Source organism: Hypanus sabinus, chromosome 21, assembly GCF_030144855.1.
Source record: "Hypanus sabinus isolate sHypSab1 chromosome 21, sHypSab1.hap1, whole genome shotgun sequence".
NCBI classification, from domain to species: domain Eukaryota; kingdom Metazoa; phylum Chordata; class Chondrichthyes; order Myliobatiformes; family Dasyatidae; genus Hypanus; species Hypanus sabinus.
In genome coordinates this window covers 36,230,423-36,250,903 of record NC_082726.1, presented here as the reverse complement: position 1 = coordinate 36,250,903, position 20,481 = coordinate 36,230,423, and the positions used below count along the sequence as shown (strand labels likewise).

At 40.4% G+C, this 20,481-nt stretch overlaps 1 protein-coding gene across 1 annotated transcript; it reads left to right on the top strand.

Annotated features, from left to right (window-relative positions):
- Nucleotides 1-4,209: 4,209 nt before the first annotated feature.
- tmem254 (transmembrane protein 254) lies at nucleotides 4,210-19,713 on the top strand. Its single transcript, XM_059946335.1, has 4 exons — nucleotides 4,210-4,357; nucleotides 6,296-6,399; nucleotides 8,667-8,726; nucleotides 16,081-19,713. Exons 1-4 carry the CDS (start codon nucleotides 4,271-4,273, stop codon nucleotides 16,196-16,198), a joined length of 369 nt encoding a protein of 122 aa, XP_059802318.1. The 5' UTR covers nucleotides 4,210-4,270; the 3' UTR covers nucleotides 16,199-19,713.
- Nucleotides 19,714-20,481: the final 768 nt, after the last annotated feature.

Here is a 20,481-nt window from a genome sequence, read left to right as displayed (position 1 = left end):
TGGATGCCCCAAAAGCCAAAGTTTTATGGAAATTGTTAAAAAGGCACAATTAAGGTATAAATAAAAACAAACTACTGTTTAAGTGAGTAACAAAATATGTATTTAACTGAAACACAGAACAAATTAGAAACCTGACAATACAGTACTATAAGAGTGTGTATTAGTTTCTAATATTTATTGATGTAGGAATTCATCCAGAGTACATTGCCATGACTTTTTGATTGATTGTAAATGAACAAAATCAGTGCATATAACGGACTACCATCACACAACGCTTTTGACAAATTCTACAAATCTTCATTTTCATTGCAACATTCAAGATGATTGTCAATAACTTCAGATTTTTTGTAATTCCTAACTTGTTGAAGTAGTGAAATCATTTTATTTTCACTCCCAGCCATTTCTGGCATCTCCAAACCTGGATGTTTGAAACGGCATTGAACAAAACAGTTCTAAATTATCTTAAATGCTTATTTCTAGCCAGCTATCAGTGACAAAAATAACAGATTTTTGAACACAGGTGCTATTTAAAAGCTGTTCATTCTAAGCACGGTATAGTGTCTAACAACCACGCAAGTGCACGTGACTTATGCTAGTTAGAAGCTGTTCAGCAGGTCTTCTATCTCAGTTAAGTGGCATAGCATCCCAAATAAATGGAGGGAACCCTGGCTATTTTCTCAATTAGTTTTTGTTCTTTAAGAATTGTCCCAAATAAGTGGCTGGCCCAATTAACTGAAATCCACTGTATGTGATACAAGGTGACTCAACTACACCTGAGAAAATAACCACACCTTGCAGTATGCCTCAGTGTATTCTGCAAGGGTGACCCCAAGATTACACTTACCCATCACTTTATTTCTCCATCCCAGTTCTATTTTGATCTGTTTTTGGCTTCCTACATTGTTCTAGCAAACTCTAGACACATCTTCTGACTAGGCATATTGCAGCCTTTAGGATTTATATTACGTTCAACAATTTTAGATCATCAGTATTTCTGCCAGTTCTGATGTAAGGTCTTCCACCTAAAACATTCTTTTTTTTCTTTTCTCTCTCTCCCTCTCTCTCTCTCTCTCTCTCTCTCTCCCTCTCTCTCCATCTCCCATCCCCTAGATAGCGTTAAGAACATTCCTACCACCAAATCAATCTTAGTCTCCTCACTATCACACACATTCCCTCAATTTCAAAGAATAATCTCAACCCAAAACATCAAATGTCTATTTCCCTCCATAAGTGCTACCTGGCCTGCTGAGTTTCTCCAGTGTTCTGTGTGTTATTCCATTTTCTTCTTTCCAGCTTTCTCATTCTCTGCATATTAAAATACACTTGTTTTATTTTCACTTTTCTAGTTCTGATGAAAGGTCATCAAGCTGAAACATTAATCTTCTTTCTTTCTCTTCAGATGCAGCTTGACCTGAAGATTATCTCCAACGTCTCCTGTTTTTACTTGAGGAATTGAAGAACTTTCTCCACCAAAAGACTGCTGAGGTTAATAGAAATTTCTGTTTTACTTAGTTCAATCATCTTAATAGGTTGGCATATCAGGGGATATTGATGAAAAACAAGCAGGTGTTAATGACTTCCATAATATCTGACTTTACTGAACTGCAGGCCAAAGCTTTGTCTCTGTTGTAAATTTCTAGCATATTTTAGTTTGGTTTCCCAGCATTAGATAATTTCCTTTTTCTTCCCAGTGGGAAGAATCCTGAATGTGTACCATATTGAATGGTAAGATCTCAGCCTGATCCCTTAATGGTTGAGCTTCCTGTTGGATTCAATTCAACCACTCTCTCCATTCCCAGACTGACCTGTCCGTCATTGACCTTCTCCACCACCGCAGTGGAGAACACAAAATGGGAGAATATCGCATAATCTATTTAGTTAGTCTACAACTGAATGGTATGAACATTGAATTTTCAATTTTTCAAGTAACCAACCTGGAAATTGTTTTCCTTTCATATTTCTATCAGTCCACCTGCTTTCTTTTCTTTCATCCACCTTTTCTACACCCTCTCCCATCTAGATTCATCCACCCTCCCATCTGCCTGTCATCCCACCATTATCGAGTTCCACATCACCTTCCAGCATCTGTCTCTATCTTCTTCCCCTCCTATCTCAAAAATTTTTTCCTTATCTGTTTCCACCTCTTGCCCTCCAACCTCTGACTCTCCTTTCCCCATCTGGCTCTATTTGTCCATCATAGCTCACTTAATCTGGTTTCACCTGTCACCTGCCAGCTTCTGTCTCACCCCTCCCTCTCCCCTGAGTGAATTTTGTTCCTTCAAACATTTCGATCTTAAATCTAGCTTTGTTTTGCAGGTATCAATGGATGTTGTGGAGTTATTTGTGAAGGCCTAGACCACTTATTCTTAAGAGTTTCCACAGCAGTGTAATGTTCCAAAATCTGGTCCTCTGTACCTCCCTCTGCAACCGGATCCTCGACTTCCTCACCAGAATACAACAGTCTGTGTGGATTGGAAATAACATCTCCATCTTGCTGATAATCAACAATGGCGCACCACAAGGATGTGTGCTTATCCCACTGCTCTACTCTCTCTACATCCATGAAAGTGTGGCTAGACACAGCTCAAACAGCATTTTTAAACTTGCTGATGACACAGCTATGGTTGGCAGAATTTCAGATGGTGATGGGAAGATGTTCAGGAGTGAGATCTATCAGCTGGTTGAGTGGTATCACAGCAGCAACCTTGGACTCAACCTCAGTAAGACCAAAGAGTTGATTGTGGACTTCAGAAAGGGTAAGACTGGGGAACACACACCAGTCCTCATTAAGGAAGCAGAAGTGGAAAAGGTGAGCAATTTCGAGTTCCGGGGTGAGATTTGATATGTTGCCAAAGACATTTGCAAATGTCTACAATGTACCATGGAGAGTCTTCTAACTGGTTGCATCACCTTCTGGTATGGGGGGTGGGCACTGTACTGGATCAAAATAACCTACAGAAAGTTGTAAACTGAGTCAGCTCCATCATCAGCACTAGCCTCTCCTGCATCCAGGACATCTTCAAGGAGTGATGTTTCAGGAAGGATGCATCCATCTTTAAGTACCCCCACCACCCAGGATGTGCCCTCTTCTCATTGCTACCATCAGGGAGGAGGTGCAGGAGCCTGAAGGCATACACTCAATGATTCAGGAACAGCTTCTTCCCCTCTGTCATCATATTTCTGAATGGACATTGAACTACTTTTTTCCTCTTCTTTTTGCACTACTTGGTTAATTTAACTTTTTAAATATATATATTTACAGTAATTCACATTTATTGTTATGCAGTGCAATGTACCACTGCCACATAACAACAAATTTCACGATATATGCCAGTGATATTAATTTAAACCTGATTCTGATGTTGTAAGTTATAGATGTGCCATTGCTACTGGTGTTCTGGAAATTCACACCGTTCCAATTCCTGTTCTGCCAATGTACAGTATGAGACAAATCACAGCTTCAAAAACTTTGTGTTAAAATCTGATTTTTCATTATAAAATATGTTTTAATATAGTACATTTTAAAATTGCATTACAGCATTTCTTACAAAATGTGCAGGCTTATATTTCATGTTGAGAAAATCAGAATTTTGCCCAATATTTTGAGAAAAGTGGGTGAGATAACATGCTTATTATAAAAACCTGTCATGCCTAAGTCAGCAAGTACATAGAAGGGTTGCAAATTCAATAAACTATGCATAAAACAAATCCAAAATATGATACAAACATGAATAATAATGAGACCTAAAACATTCATCTTGGGTATTACATAAAGGGAGCTCTTGCTTCTACTGTATTGTTACTTCCATTGATGGAGTGATGATAGCCATTTAATTCTGCAGCTGAAGGCGAATTTCTACTGAATATTGTTTAAAATACAACAAGGATATTGAGACAGAGTTTGCAACGAAATAACTGCTCCATATGCCAGCTGATCTACACAATTATTGAAATATTATGTCCGTTATGCCTTGCTCTGCCTTCCTCCCGGAGGCTCAGTCCGGCCTCTACCCTCACAGGCCTCAGGGAAAGTAGGCTGGCCTCAGAGACTCAATCTATGCAGCAAAGGAATTTGTGACGGGCTTGCTAACACTTCTTTGCAACTGAGCTGTTCATCATTTGTACTTTCAGATCTTAATCGCCCCTCAAAACATGTAGTGTGCCTTTAAGAAACCCAACAGGAAGTGAAATTAGCTAGTGACCTTTGAACCTCCAAACAATACTGTAATTGTTTGAAAGGGAGGGTGGCGGTAAGGATCCCGTGGAAAGAATGTCTGCCGAGGTCTCTGGTGCTTATTTTAAAAGGACCAGCGTCTTCTGGATGGCTGTCATTACAGGAGCCTTTGGCTATTTCACTGTAAGCCTATTTAAAATGTATCTGCCTGGTTTCAGACGTCCTGCTGGGTTAGGACTGCGTTTACAGACCGGGGATAAAATTGTGCAGCGAGAACTCCATTTATTCTGCAAAATAGCAAGTTTATGAGGCAAAAGGCTGCTATTTCTTCTTTAAGTGCTTGCCTTCATGGAGGCAGCATTTTGTTCCTTCCCCAACCACTGTTCCTGCAGAGGTTAACAGGGCTCTGCCTATAGTGTGCTTCGTGGCCTGTTGAATCTCGACTTCAGTCTTTTAATGGTGCCTTTTCCTCAGCGAACTTTGATGGATATGATTTGGCACTGGGATTGTGATTTATCTTAACATTTCTACATCCCACCCCATTATTCCTTCCCCATTCAAATCAACTGGCCAGCTAAAGGCAGATTTCTGAAATCGTGCAGTTTATTTTTTGGTTTATTCTTTCAATTATCAGACAACTGTTAGTTCTTATGATTGTATTTCCCCATTTCTCCTTGGGAGCACTCATCTCCCCATCTCTCCACCAAACTTCATTTACCCTGCACCTTCACTAATCAAGGATGAATTACTCTGAGTAAGTATTACCAAATGTCCTAAATTATCCTGAAACCTTTAGGATTTGCATTAATCTCTGAAACACTATCACAAACAATACACAGGAGGAAAATAAAAAGTGTGTCAAATAAGTGTTAGTACCCTGTAACTGGGTGTCTGACCAGCAGAGAAAGAAGAATCTGGTGGAGTCTGGTGGTACCAAACTAAAGGTGTTTATTAGTAAAATAAGCAAAACAATACCAATAATGCAAATATACATATAACATAAATTAGCAGTAATAAACCTAAAAGTGTAGGAATGATAATAAGCAATAATAAACAAGCTCTATCGATGTCTAGGGTTAAATGAATTGTCATAGAAAAGTATAAAGTTCAGTTCATAAATGCTGAAGTAGTTATGGTTGTTGTGTTGAAATCATTGGAGAGCGAGAGAGAGAGACCGAGCGAGAGGTAACAGCTACAGCAGCCAAACCTTCCTTTGCTTTCTTAATCGGTCGTATCGTTGTGGTCATTCAGTTATGACCCCTCTGGTCTTCAGCTAGAATGTTCTTCTGTGGTGGACTCGTCACTCTGACAAGAGTGGACACACACACAAGTCCCACCGGCCCTGCTGTAACACTGTGACACTGTGAGTTTTACTGACCGATCTCCTGGTTCGGTCTTCGAAGCCCCCCCCCCCCCACCTTTCCTGTGGGTTCCAACACTCAAACAGTGTCCACTGGTGGGTCTGAAGAGTGTCCCTCCAGACCTGTCTTTTTATCCCCACTCACGGAGTCTCAGCTATCCATCAACTCTGAATGACTGTGTTCATCAAATCAGGCCACTCCTGCTATCTCCTGAGGAATGTTAACGAGCAAAGTAGTAGAAGGTAAATAATCCTTGTAGAAGTCATTATACAGTAAATCAACAGTCTCCCCCTCTTATCTGTAGCAAATGTTCTTGCCTGGGCTTTATCTCTCTCACTCAATAGTAGCATAACAACAGCAATAGTTCATAATTCTCGGGGGGGGGGGGGGGTTGGGAATGGATAACTCTGCACCCCATTGTCCAGGTCTGTTCATCACTCATAACAAAAGCAACGTTTCTTTTTTAAAAACAGTAAATGGAAATGGGAAACGAGTCATTGTTTGATTAGGTGGTGGGGCTTGTAGGAACAGTCTTAACAATACTTGCCCCTTATCAAACATTGATTTTTATCACTTGCTTCTACTCCACACAAGCCTATTCCTGCAAGACATTCTTCTCGTCATTTTCCCCCAAATGCTGCTTTGTTTTTTGATTCTTCTACCCACTCATTGCTGTCTGGGTGAAGATGTTTCTCCTAAATATTGGATGAGTTTTTTTTTGTTTGTTACTTTGAAAAACATGGGTTGTTCTTCTTTTCAGCTACTGATGTTTTGGCCAGAGAGCATACCGTACAAGAGCCTGGGACTCTGGGGCAACTTCTCCAAATATCTGGTGGACCAGTATCACCCCCACTTATATATTGGGTATGTTTTATGGGCATATACTGGCACTACAACCCTCCAGCTTCTCCCTCCCATCTTCATTTGACAAATACTGTTCATTTGCTTCTTGAAGCTTTGGTCTCTTCATTCTGTTTTGTTGATCTCCCAGTTTATGCCTTTGTGGGACTGGAGGGGCTTCCAGGGGAGATGAATCTATGAGACGTGCCCAAGATAGAATGTAGAAAAAATGTTATAGCCACATGGAATGCAGTGCTGCCCTTATTCTTTAAACCCTGCCCATAACAAAAAAAACATCAGAATCAGGTTTAGTATCACCAGCATGTGTCATGAAATTTGTTATCTTAGCAGCAGCAGTTCAATGCAATACATAATATAGAAGAAAAAATAATATATGAATAATTACAAATCAATTACAGTGTACATATATTGAATAGATTAAAAATTGTGCAAAAACAGAAATAATATATATTTAAAAAATGAGGTAGTGCCCACGGGTTCAAAGTCCATTCAGGAATCGGATGGCAGAGGGGAAGAAGCTGTTCCTGAATCATAATGATTATCTTTAGTTCAAATTCAAGTTTAATTATCATTCAACCAGACATGAATACCCATGAAAACAGCCAAACAAAGCAGGGTCAAGATGCAAGATAGTCATACACGGCACAAAGTACATATAGCACACACAAGAAAGCAGTAAGCATACAGTTATGCAAGAGAAATATAATATAGCCCAAGTCCCTAAGTGGCATGTCCCATTGATTGATGGAGCTTGAATGTTGGCAGGAACAAGCCCTCAGTGGTCCGCAGACAAATGCATGTGTGTAATCCAGCTGGTCATGCACCAAGTGAACACTGGAGGGCAGCCCCAGCAGCGGGTCAGCCCCCAATCCAGCACAGATGCTGTGCCACACCACACCCAGCGTCTCCCCTCCTGGCAGCTTCAACAGGCGAAAATGCGGCATGAGGCATAGTCCGTGCTGCATCTGAGGCCACGCAGCTCCCTCGCCATCGGTCTTTCCAATAAGCCAGTTAACCAGACTTGCAGTATTCTGTGTCACCAACGTCCAACCAGGTCTGGCACAATAAAAACGTCCAAGACAATCACTCGCTGTTAGACTGCACACCGCCTTCCCACACCTACGCCGGGGCATTTCTGTAGCAGGCAGCAATGTGGTCTGCATTGGCTCCAGCCCCTCTGCTAACGAGCATCCCACACATGTGGTAGGAATGTCCAGCAGTGCCTTGCAATGATAAAAAAGGCATTTACAAAAGACAAAAACACACTTGGGTGGCCGCTGTTCTACTGGAATATAAACTGCAAATGAAGCAGTAAATGATCTATTACAATCCAAGAGCAGTGAGATATTATCACAGGAAACAGCTGGATGGTTGTGAGAACACTTGATGTGGATGTTACATTTTGAATTCTTTGCAAACCTGGTGTATACATCGGTATTTGGTTGGGCCAGTTGGTATTGGCTATGTTCTGCATATATTTTTTCTTCTGGCACTTGTGCGTGAACTCGGAATATTCAGTAACAGTAAAGGTAAATAATTATAGGAATAGGCATTGATGAAATTGGTGCTACGTGTACAGCTCTCAAACAAGTAAATACAAGCAAGATATAAAATATTAGTTATCGCTAGTGCAGCATCAGAAGTCTCACTGAAAGTTAAGTGTGTTTATTTTCCTTTCCTTGATTTTTTATGAATATGCACCGAAGCTTATAAATTCACAATCACATTTATTATATACAGTACAATTTCAATAACAATACTATTTAGAAATCATGTTATTTTTCTATTGTCTTATTAAAAGATTTTTAACTTTTGAACAGGTTTCTAAAATGCTTCATTTATTTCAATCTATCTCTGTTATGTTAATAGTAAAAGAATGAGTACCTGTAAATAAGCAACAGCTCTCATAATATTTCCTTAAGATAGATAATTATTGTAACTAATTCATTAATCAATGATAACTTCCACTCAAAGTTATGCACAGGACATGGCAAACAAGAGAATTTTTTAGGTCATGTCCAGTTTGGGCACATGCTTTCCAAAAGGGTTGCCACTTCTGCTCCAGGGATGTCACCATGAGATCCTTAGAGATCAAAGAATTTGTGTTATATATAAAGCTTCAGAACTTGATCCGGTTTGGATGGCTATATAGTTGAGGCTCCTGTCATTCTGAAGGCAGTACAGTGCAGAAGGAAACTGAACTGTGTCTAATTGTATTCTGTTGCTGCTGTTTTGGATAAATCTATTTTTAAAATTCTAATCATTTGCAGCTACTGGGTGGCCTGGTTGGTCCATTTTGCCGAGGCACTGTACAGCATTAAACTCTGCAGGTGAGGCTACTTAATATTTTCCTATTCATCTAATTTTTAAGGGCTTTTGGTTTCTAGCCTTACTGGCTGAAGTGAAAACACTTGCCATTTTCAGCATGAGATAAATTTGGCACCAATGTCATCCTATGACTTTTTTGAATGAGATAACCAATTTAAGGATAGCTTTGTGCCATGAGCACTAAGTTGTTGCTGTTGTAGTCCTGCTTCTGAATCAGAAAGTTGGGGTTGGGGTGAGAGATTGGGTCTCCATCTAGAAATTGATGAACAAAAAAAACAAGTCACAAGTTTTGATGAAACCATGGAAGAGTAGAGCAGTGGGCTAAGCATGCATCCTTGAAGTGTGCCAGTGTTAATTATTTGGGAAGAGATGTCATTTCTGACCTGCACTGACTGTTTTCCCCATTAGTTTCAGTAGCTCCATTTAGTATCAGAGAAATGTATACAATATATACCCTGAAATTCGTATTATTTGCAGACATTCATGAAAACAGAAGAATGCCCCAAAGGATGAGTGACAATACAAATGTTAGGACCCCCCGAGGCCCTCCTGCTCCCCCTTCCCATGCACAAGCAGCAGCAAAGCAACAGCACTCTCCCACCCCCCCCACTCACTTCCGTCAAAAACAATCAGCACCCTCCACCCACCAATCAAGCAAAACCAAAGCTCCCAATAAAGACTACGATCTGCAGTACAACAAAACTAATAGTTCACTCTACAATTTGACATAGCACAGGCGCTCTCTCTCCTTAATAAAGGGAAAAAGAGGTGTTCCCTTTCACAGCGAGAGGGGAGACATAGCAAAACAACCCACTGATTTATGGTGTTAAAAGTCTGTCATGCCACTTTTTTTTCCTCCAAGTTCTCCGACTGGAGAAACAACATCAAGCTTCCCCACCACCCAGAGAGAAAGCAGTTCGCTGAGTACCGAGACCCTGACAGCTGATATGCCGTTTCCATTGTTCTGTTTCCAACCACAACTCTCCAGTCGGCAGCACCAGCATTGAATCAGCTCATCCGCAGCACTGCAAAGTCTCGGAACCTAGTCTTCTAGGCCGTGTCTTTGAGATTTTAAAAAGTGGCCAGTTGTGAGCCCCCGGGAGCGGGTCCCACCACCTCTAAGGGCCGAAGCCTGGGTATAACTTCAGGTCAGGGTCTTCAACACAACCCCATCCACCCTGGAAAGGAAAACGAGAGGCATCAAAGGTAGAAAATAAGCTGATTTCGCAGATGAACCCAAAGGAGTTGCCAATAAGCGCCAAAGTAACTCTGCCTCCGCCTACGTAACTGATTAGGAAGTGAAGTTGCAGAGAGTGGTACAGAAGCCCAGGTTTTGGAGGTTGTTGATTAGTACTAAAGGTATGATGGTGTTGAATGCTGCATGGTGTGGATATTGCTATTGACCAGGTGATCCAAGGCTGAGTACAAAGCCAATGAGATTGCATCCGCTGTAGACCTATTGTGGTTATAGGCAATTTGCAGTGGGTCCTGGTCCTTGCTGAGGCCAGGAGATGATTCTAGTCATAATCAACCTCTCAAAGCCCTTTTTTCACAGTATAGGTGAATGCAACTGGGCGATAGTCATTGAGGCAGCTCACCCAGACCTTCTTGGGCACTGGAATGATTATCACTGTGTTCAATCAGTGAGAGTTTGAAGTTGTCCTTGACCACTTCCCCCAGTTGGCTGGCATAGCTTTTCAGTGCTCTACCAGGTTCGACATCAGGCCCTGAGGCCTTGCGAGGATTTGCCCTCTTGAAAGATGTTCTGATGTTAGCCTCTTAGACAGAGATCAGAGGGTTGTAGATATTGCAGAGATTCACACAGTTGTAATTTTATTCTCCTTTTCAAAAAATGCATAAAATGTTTTGAGCTTGTCTAGGAGTGAAGCATCACTGCCACTCATGATGTTAGGTTTCGCCTTGTAGAAAGTAATGCCTGCAAACCCTGCCAGAACTGACATCTCTAGCTTCAATTGGGATTATTTTTTTCACCCCTCAAAATAGCCTTCTGTAGGTTGTACCTAGACTTATTGTATAGTTCTGGATCACCAGTCGAATGCCACAGATCTATCCCTCAGCAGACCACGAATCTTCTGTTTCATTGGCAGCTTTTGGTTTGGGTATGTCCAGTATGTTCTTGAAGATTTTGATTAAATCAGTGAAAACTGTGGAGTAATCATTCAAATTTGAAGATTGAATGTTGTCCAGTCCACCAACTCAAAGCAGTCCTGTAAACACTCCTCCACTTCGCTCGACTAAACCTTCTTGGTCCTCACCACTGGTGCTGTGATCTTTAGTCTCTGCCTGTATGCCGCAAATTGAAGTACAGCCAGGTGATCAGACTTTCCAAAGCGCGGGTGCCAGATGGCATGGTAAGCATTCTTGATGGTGGTATAACAGTGGTCAAATGTGTTGGCTTCTCTCGTTCCACAGGAGTTATGCTGGTGGTAGTTGTTCAGAGACTTCTTCAAGCTGATTTGATTGAGTTTTCACTGCATTGACAGGGAAGGAATCAGGGTGTACTGTTTTGTGACTATGCTCAGCTCCTCCAGTGTCTGCCTGATGTTGGCCTGAGGTGGAATGTACACCAGTACCAGGATAACGGCAGAAGACTCCCACAGCAGGTGAAATGGATGCCATTTGACTGCTAGATGCTCCAGGTTGGGAAGGTTGATTGACACAGAACCACCACATCTGTGCACCACGATGAATTAACCACGAAGCATACTCTGCCTCCCCTACACTTAAAGTGCTCGTGCCTTTAAAACACTCATATTATACAGTGAACGGTGAAGCCTCGGGTTGCAGTGCTGCTTCCAAAATGGTAGCATGTTTCCCTGAAGCAAAGTGTACACCAGGCCCTGATATCCTTCTGGTACTGCAGTCTTCAGTTTTATTTTCCAGACACTGCACATTCTCCAGTAGGATACAGTAATCAGCAGTGGGGGGGGGGGGGGGGGGGTGGTCTAAGGCCTCTGTGATTCAATTGTACCTGTACACCAGAGCACCTCCCCCACCTCCTATTTCTAAAAGGAGAACTGCACTCATAACGTGAGCCTGGAGTCTGAGGTCCCGCTGATTTTGAGGATCAATAGATTTTTTTAACACCCTGAGTGATGTTGCTTACCGGCTATGACTGTGAATTTCAGCTATAGTGGTCCTAAAGAGGAATTTTTGATGATTCCCAACGGAGCTCCATGCCATAAGTTGCCAATTATATTGGCGCCATCTTGGCATCATAGGACGAACGTACAAGCTCCTTACAGAGAGTGGCAGGAATTGAGCCCTGAGATTGCCGCTGTAATGTGTTATGCTACCGTGTCTCATAAGGCCATTGTTGTATAAATGATGTAATACATGATTAGGAATGTATCCATGGTATACACACCATTGGGTATGTAGTAAGCTGTTACTGTATGTATAGGGACAAGAATAGGTCACTTAGATAGTTTGAGATTGTATAGCGATATTAGTGAGCTATTTAACCCCTTGAGTTTATTTATTGAATAAGGACTCAGGGTCAACAAATGGTTTTTTATGTAAATAACTTTATTTTGTAATATTTCTGAATTAAGTATATTTTTGGAAAAAAAGAAAAAAAATTAAAGTTCATGACAATAGGAGTTAAGCCATTCTGAACCTTGAAGCTGTTCAGCTATTAATTATGTATTTCTTGGTCAATGGAAGAATGCAAAGTGAGTGTGAAAAGCAAGACACAGTTAATGTAAAGGGGAAAATAATCAGATTTGGTACAATTTTACAATCGGTGCCATTTCACTCAAAAATAATCACTAATTTGATTAATGGGATAAAATTGATCTTTTGATACACAGCATTGAAAAAAAACAGCACCGCACAGCCAATTTCTCCTCCAACTTCAACCAATATCCTCCTGAAATTTCACAATTGGAACAATAATTATGATGTAAATATTTTGTTTACAATGAAATGCTTTGGAGTACTCTGATGTAATGAAAGCTCTCGATATGATTAGTACTTTCCTCAGAGCCACAGATTTTGCTTCACAGATGGGAAAGCTACACAGTTGGGATCTCATGGTGCAGAGAAATTAAAGCACATGCAAATTCAGGGATGCACATATCTTTAATGCTTTTGCCATTGTTAAAGCAAGGAGACTCTGCTGGAAATCCTGCAGAGAGCCAGCAGGGGGAGTGAACGAGCCAGGTCAACAATGTCTGGGATTTTTAGGGCCAGCACAGAGAGAATAATCCTTTATTCAACAACATGGTTAATTATTTTGAGCTAACACAGGGGCTTACTGATGGGCTGAATTCTTTGATGATAATTATGGCATTTAATTTGTAATCCTGACGTCAGGAGTTCAAAGTTGAGCTTGTTCACTTTTGGAGTTCAGTATAATACAGCGGTTTACTAAGGGTTGGTGCCAAACAGGCTGGAAGATGGTATAAATAAAACATCTGTGCAGTACCAAGAGAAAGCCATCTTTTGTATGAGATGTGAAATCAGCTGCCCCCTCAGTAAGAAGTAAAATCAGCTTTGTGCCAATTACAATTCATGAGGCAGCACTGGGTGTGCTATGGTGGACCCAGTTGTGGTTTTTCTTCATGAGGGGGAATTTGCATATGTGTAAAGTGTGGGATGAGTGAAGTGTGCTGTGTTTCTGAGCAGGATGTCTGTGTGTGTAGGGTGCATGAAGTTCACTGCATGTGATGTGTGGCAATATACAATTTGTAAAATATGCCATGCTTGTGGAGTTGCATCATTTATGGCTGAACTGTCCAGGGGGAGGAAGGTAGAATTGCAGTTAAGTAATTTCACCTTCCTACTCCTCAAATGGGGAATCTCAGAATAAGTACCATGAACTCTAACTCTTCCCTCAGTAAAGGAATTCTTCAGTCTTTAAGTACTTGTTCAATGTTTGTACTCTACTGCAGTTTGTAACTTTCCAGCAGATATACATGTGATAAAATGTTTGCTTACTGTGCCTTGTATTAATTTCTTGGCACTCTGATTTGGCAATTAAAACAGAGATTTGTCAAAGTTTCCAAATAATATTGTATACTGATAGGATTTGATTTAACTAAATATTGGGAAATCTAAAGCTATTGTTGTTTAGGATTTAATTTAACTAAATATTGGGAAATCTAAAGCTATTGTTGTCAGTCGCCGTTTCACAATTTGTTCTCAAAGCACTAATCCCATCTGTTTCCCTGGCAATGGGTCAGAACCTGAACCAGATGGGTCAACACCGTAACTCCCAAGATGAACCTCTGGGAAAGCCTCCATTATGGCATCAAGATCGCCTCTTTCTTGGATCTGGCAAGGAGGGGGTAAGAAGAGGAGAAGGTTCCCTGTTGGCATATTTTATCTAGCCATGTCCTCTGGTGGAGAACTTAAAGCAAGAGCCTGGTCTTTTCCATGTTAACCTCTGAAATGGGTCTGCTTGAGCTAAAGTTGCTGCATTGATATCCAGGTTGTACTCCAAAATATACTCCTGCAATCTGTGGGATGAAATCATTGCCTGGAGGAATTTCTGACAAGAAGTCTTTTCCAAGAATTTTCTTTCTTGAACTTCATGGCTGAATTGCTTGCCCAATCTCCCCAAACATAGCCCCAAATGAGCGCTTGTTCTGAAACATTGGTCTGTCAAGAGAGAAATAAATCTTCAGATCATATTTTGTTGGCATTGCTCCCAGCCTAAACTGTGTCAAAGTAAAGACTGGAAGACAATTATCATTGTAAGGATCTTAGTTCTGTCTATTTGCAATAGATAGCCTACCCTACAAAAAAACTTCTGATAAAGCAATGTTCTTGATATTGCATTTTATACATTACTTTTGATAAAAACAATGTTTCGAACTTGGCCACAAATGCCAGAAATCTGCCTCCTCTTAACACTAATGAAGATGTGTATCATGTGGTCCAGGACAATTCCAAAAGCACATAGCTAAAAAGTGAACTCTCTCCCATCTCTCTCTTATAAGAGAACCTGTGTATAAACAGAACATTTCCATTTCCAAGTTCTCTATCAAATGAAATACTTTAAAAGTGTGGTGTGTTGGATGGAAATTTGCAGCCTAGTTGCACAGAGGAAATTCCCACAAATAGCAATGTGGGTAATCAGTATTAGGGATGTTGGACAAGGCTTGAAGGAGTGTTGCTCTGCCTGCATTCAAAATAATGTCATATTGTATCCACAAGGGAGATCATTTTTTATATCTTTCCCAAAAAAATGGCACCCCTGTTAGGGCGTTTTTTTGGTTAGGACATATAGCAATTATTGATTTCACAAACCAACCTTCAGATCTGAATATCCATTGAATATTAAATCTAAAATGCAACTGAACAATGGCTTCCTAAGAACCATGAACCAGGTTAATTGGAAGACACCACAGTTAACTGGAAGACCAGACAACACTGATTTAAATTTGTCTTTTTGTGTGTATTTGGTTGTCTGCAGAATGGGTGTGCAGGAAAGAGGTGTGAAAGTGGTATGTAGTTCCAAGAAAGCATTGTAAATATGGAATTGTGTGTAATTCAAAGGAAGCACTGTAAATATGGAATTGTCTTGAATTTTCTTTGATCTTTAGAACATAAAATGTGTAGTGCTGGGTCAAACAGACCTTCTTCCTCCAAAAAGGTGTCCATCTGATGCCTGCTATATCTCATTTTGTCAAATAAAGAAGCTGCTTCATATCTACCAGTACTGCTTTCCGGTGACTTTGTTCATGCAACAACACCTCCAGAAGTATAGTTTTCTCTTCATGCCCCATTGGAGTATCTCCCTAAATTTCATAGTGATACATACCCACATATTGCTGATTCAGATGCAAGACTGCACCTACTGAGCCACAGCAGGTTAGAAAACTCACAGAGTGAGCCCTTCACCAGGTAGTGGAAGACCACCCTTTCCAGTCTGGCAAGAGAACAAAAAGGCAATGGTCAAGAAGGGATATTTGAGGCTTTGGTGCAATAAGGTTATTTATTCAAAATATTCTTGTCATGCTATATCCTGTCACAAGTACCAACTATTTTGATGGACAAAAAATACAAATGATTAATTTTTATTTTCTTGATCCTCCTGTATAAAGGACATTGCATGCTAAACAAACAGAAGATTGTTCTGGTCGATGTAAGGAGTCCTCTGTTGCATGGACTTTATTAAATTCTGGTCCAAATAATAAAGTTTGTGTCTGAAGAAATCGTTCCATAGATTTTTCTGAATCAAAGTCAAAATGTCTTTGCAATTTCTTTTTTATGGTCAGAAGGAATGACTGTGAGTCTGGATGGTATTGGTAGGATGGGATGTGGGCACGGGTGCATTGTGTGGCTGTACTCAATAATGCTAACTATCTTTGTCTTTACCTCACACAGTGACAAAGGGATCACAAGCCTCAGAACTCGAGTGAAATGGGCATTTCAAACATTCCTGTTTGGGATCGCCTCTCTTCAGCAACTCTTGTCATACAAACCAGAGCAGAAGGAAAAGTGAAGGCCTGACGATGCAGCCACATTCCTTATCTCTGGCCATGTTAGGCTCAAAGGCACTTTGTTTTCAGGGAAATTGCAGTCTTAGGATGAATGGTAATACTGTGACTGATTTCTGATTCTTTTCAGCCAAAACATTGGCTGTTCTCACATACTGGTTCATTACTTATATCAGCTTAGGTTTTCAAGTCATAATGTCAAGTCACCTACTTAAAATGTATAATATGATTTTACACCCTGAGCAATCTTTAGATGCCACTTGGTCCTGAAACCTGTTCCACTATTGAATCTGTACCTCAGTTTCATATTTTACTTTAGTGTGTTTGTCTCGAGGTCCTCATCCAATAAAAATCCAGCAATTCCAGTCTTGCAATGTTCAATTGTCAATTTCCAATCTTTTCATCTACAGAGAGGAGTTCCAGTTTTGAGTGGAAGATAATTATCCTGTCTCCACAGATGGACAGCTCAGATTATTTATTGAGACAATGGACTTCCTCTGATTGTTGAATCATATTCAGTACTTACTGCATCAACTGACTTAGTAGCTTTTATCACCTCAATCAGATCGTCTCTCAGCCTTCAATGTGAGGGAATGAAAGCTATGCTTATGCAACATGGAAAAGTAAGGGCCTCTCTGTCTACCAGACAGGGCCTGCAACTGTTGATGGCAGTTTTATAGTTTAAGGAGAAAACTTTTGAGTGAAATTAAGCTCAGTCCATTCTGTATCACTTCTCTACCGTGGTCAGGCAGTGTGCGTCCACTCTTTCATTGGCTCCTTGTGCAAAGTCCTAAGAAGCATAAGTGATGAATGGTAACCTGCAGCCAAATGGTTAAGGCTTGTGGGCTGGCGATCTGAAGATTGTTAGTTCAAGCCTCAGCTGAGGCAGCGTGTGTGTCCTTGAGCAAGGCACTTAACCACACACTGCTCCTGCCGGTTGGTGCAGTATGGACAAGACAAGACAATTCGTTAGCTCTCATCAGGATGGGCTGTGTAACTTTCCTAAACTGGTTTGTAGTTTGGACCAATGAATGCACTGATTGGACTAAAGGTACTTAGTCTTATAGTTCAAAGTTTGAAGTAAATTTATTATCAAAGTACATATATGTCATGATGATTTTCTTGTGGGCATACTCAATAAATCTTTAGAATAATAACCATAACAGAACGAATGAAAGACCGCCCAACTTGGTCGTTCAGCCAGAGTGCAGAAGTCGACAAACTGCAAATACAAAAGAAAGAACTAAAAATAATAACAAATAAATAAGCAATAAATATTGGGAACATGAGAAGAAAAGTCACTTTCAAGGAGAGTCCATTGGTTGTGGGAACTTCTCAATGATGAACCCTGAAGAATATTCTATATTTCTGCATAAGTGTGATCAGATCTTCACATGTCCTAAAACTAGGTAAGGAGAACTCAATTAAATAATTAACACAAAAACATTATACCTGTTTATTTATTGAGAAAAATGATCCAATATATTACACATATTTGTTGGAAAAAGTATGTGAACCTTTGTTTTCAGTAACTGGTGTGACTCTTGTACAGCAATAACTTCAACCAAACACTTCTGCTAACTGTTGATCAGTCCTGCACATGGGCTTGGAGGAACTTTAGGCCATTCCTCCTTAGAAAAACTGCTTCAACTCTGTTCTTCCTTGCATGAACTGCTTGCTTCAGGTCCTTCCACAACATTTCTATAGGATTAAGGGCAGGACTTTGACCTGGCTATTCCAAAACAGAAATTTTCTTCTTTTTAAACCGTTCTGTTGATTTACTCTTGTCTTTCAGGTCATTGTCTTGTTGCATTATCCAACTTATATTAAGCTTCAGGTGACGGACTGCTACCTTGACATTCTCCTGTGAAATGTCTTGATACAATTTTGAATTCATTGTTTTCTCAATGACTGCTAACTGTCCAGGCCCTGAAACAGCGAAGCAGCCCCAAACCATGATGCTCCTTCAATCATACTTCACAGTTGGGGATGAGATTTTGGTATTGGTGTGCAGTCTCCTTTTACCTCCTAACATAGCAAAGTGCATTTCTGGCAAAAAGTTCAACTTTTGTCTCATCTGTCCACAGAACATTGTCCCAAATGCAACTTAGAATATCCAGGAGGTATTTTGCAAACTCGAGATGTGCAGCAATTTTTTTTTTGAAGAGCTATGGTTTCTTCCATGGTGTCCTTCCATAAACACCATTCTTGTTTAGTGTTTTTCTGATAGTGGACACATGAACAGAGACTTCTACAGGTCTTTTGCTGTTACCCTTGGGTTCTTTTTCACCTCCTTCAACATTGCATGTTGTGCTTTTGGTGTGATCTTTGCAGGATGCCCAATCCTAGGGAGAGTAGCAACAGTACTGAGTTTCCTCAATTTATAGACAATTTCTCTTACTGTGGAATGATGAACACTCAGGTCTTTAGAAATGTTTTTGTCACCTTTTCCGGCTTCATGTATCTCTTAGTTTTTCTTCTAAGGTCCTTTGAAAGTTGTTTTGATAGAGGCATGGCGCACATAAACAGATCTTTCTTGAGAAGAGCAGGTTCTGTCAGTAACCTGACTATGTGTCGTTTTATAGGGCAGGGCACCTCTACAACCCACACCTCCAATCTCAGCTCATTGATTGCAACACCTGACTCCAAATAACTTTTTTAAAAGGTATTACCCCAGAGGTTCACATACTTTTCCCTATAAATACATGTAATATTGGATTATTTTTCTCAATAAATACATGAACAAGTGTAATGTCTTTGTGTTATTTATTTAATTGGGTTCTCTTAATCTAGTTTTAGACCTTACATGAAGTTCTAGACATATTTATGCAGAAATAGAAAAAAATTCTACAGAGTTCACAAACTCTCTAGCAGCACTGTATCAGACTTAGCGTAGAGAATTCAGATCATGGTACCTGAAAGCCCATTACTTTTGTGAGCTTAAAACATTTACACATTGTTCTGTGCAATGAATTTTAATTCAACCATATGGAAACAAACATTGCAGGATAACCATCTGTTACTCATCTGAATGCCTGATGTACAGTGTGCGTCATTTAACAGTTTACTCTTGTTTTCACTGAAGCCCCACACAAGAAAATGATAGTGAAATGAGTCTGAAATTTTGTAAGTTACTCATCCAGCATCCTCTTTGACATTCTACCATCAGGCAAGAGACTCTGATGCATAAAAACAAGAATGGTCTGGGTGGTAAATAGCTTCTTTCCTCAAGCTGTTAGGCTTCTTCCCTCAGGCCATTAGGCTTCTGAACTGCCTGTTGCATCCCCATTCGAAGCGTCTCCAGATAATTTGTTCTGTACCCTACAATTAATTTATGCACTTTACTTTGTTTATGCATAATTCATTTGTAGATTTTATTTTTACCTTCCTAAGTTATTGTGTGTAACAGTATATGTATGTTATGTGTACTTCTGTGCTTTATGCCCTGGGTCCAGAGAAATGCCTCGTTTGGCAGTATATCTGTATATTGTTAAATAATAATAAACTTGACTTGCCTTGATCTGTGGTGCTGTTGGTAATGTTGTGGTCTCCAGAGACCAATGTTTGATCCTGACCACCTGTGTTAAAAAAAACCCATAGAAACATAGAAAACCTATAGCAACCTTTGGCCCACAAAGTTGTGCCAAACAGGTCCCTACCTTAGAAATTACTAGGCTTACCTGTAGCCCCCTATTTTACTAAGCTCCATGTACTGATCTAAAAGCTTCTTAAAAGACCCTCTTGTATCCGCCTCCATCACCATTGCCGGCAGCCCATTCCACGCACTCACCACGTTCTGAGTAAAAAACTTACCCCTGACATCTCATCTACTCCCCAGCACCTTAAACCTGTGTCCTCTTCTGGCAACCATTTCAGCCCTGGGAAAAAGCCTCTGGCTATCCACACAATCAATGCCTCTTATCATCTTGTACACCTTATATCTCTATCAGGTCACCTCTCATTTTCCTTCGCTCCAAGGAGAAAAGGGTGAGTTCACTCAACCTATTCTCATAAGGCATGCTCCCAAATCCAGGCAACATCTTTGTAAATCTCCTCTGCACCCTTTGTTGATTGTTTGGAGCTTGTATGTTCTCCCTGTAACTGCATAGATTTCTCCTGCCCTTCAACTTCACATTCCAAAGATGTGGTTGGTTAAATGGCCACTGTTAATTGTTCCTAGTGCAGGTGGATGGCAGGAGAATTGGGACGTGGAGTCAAGTGTGGGAAGAAAGCATTAGCTTGATCTTTGAGTAGGTTAAAATGTCAGCATAACATGGTGGGTCGAAGA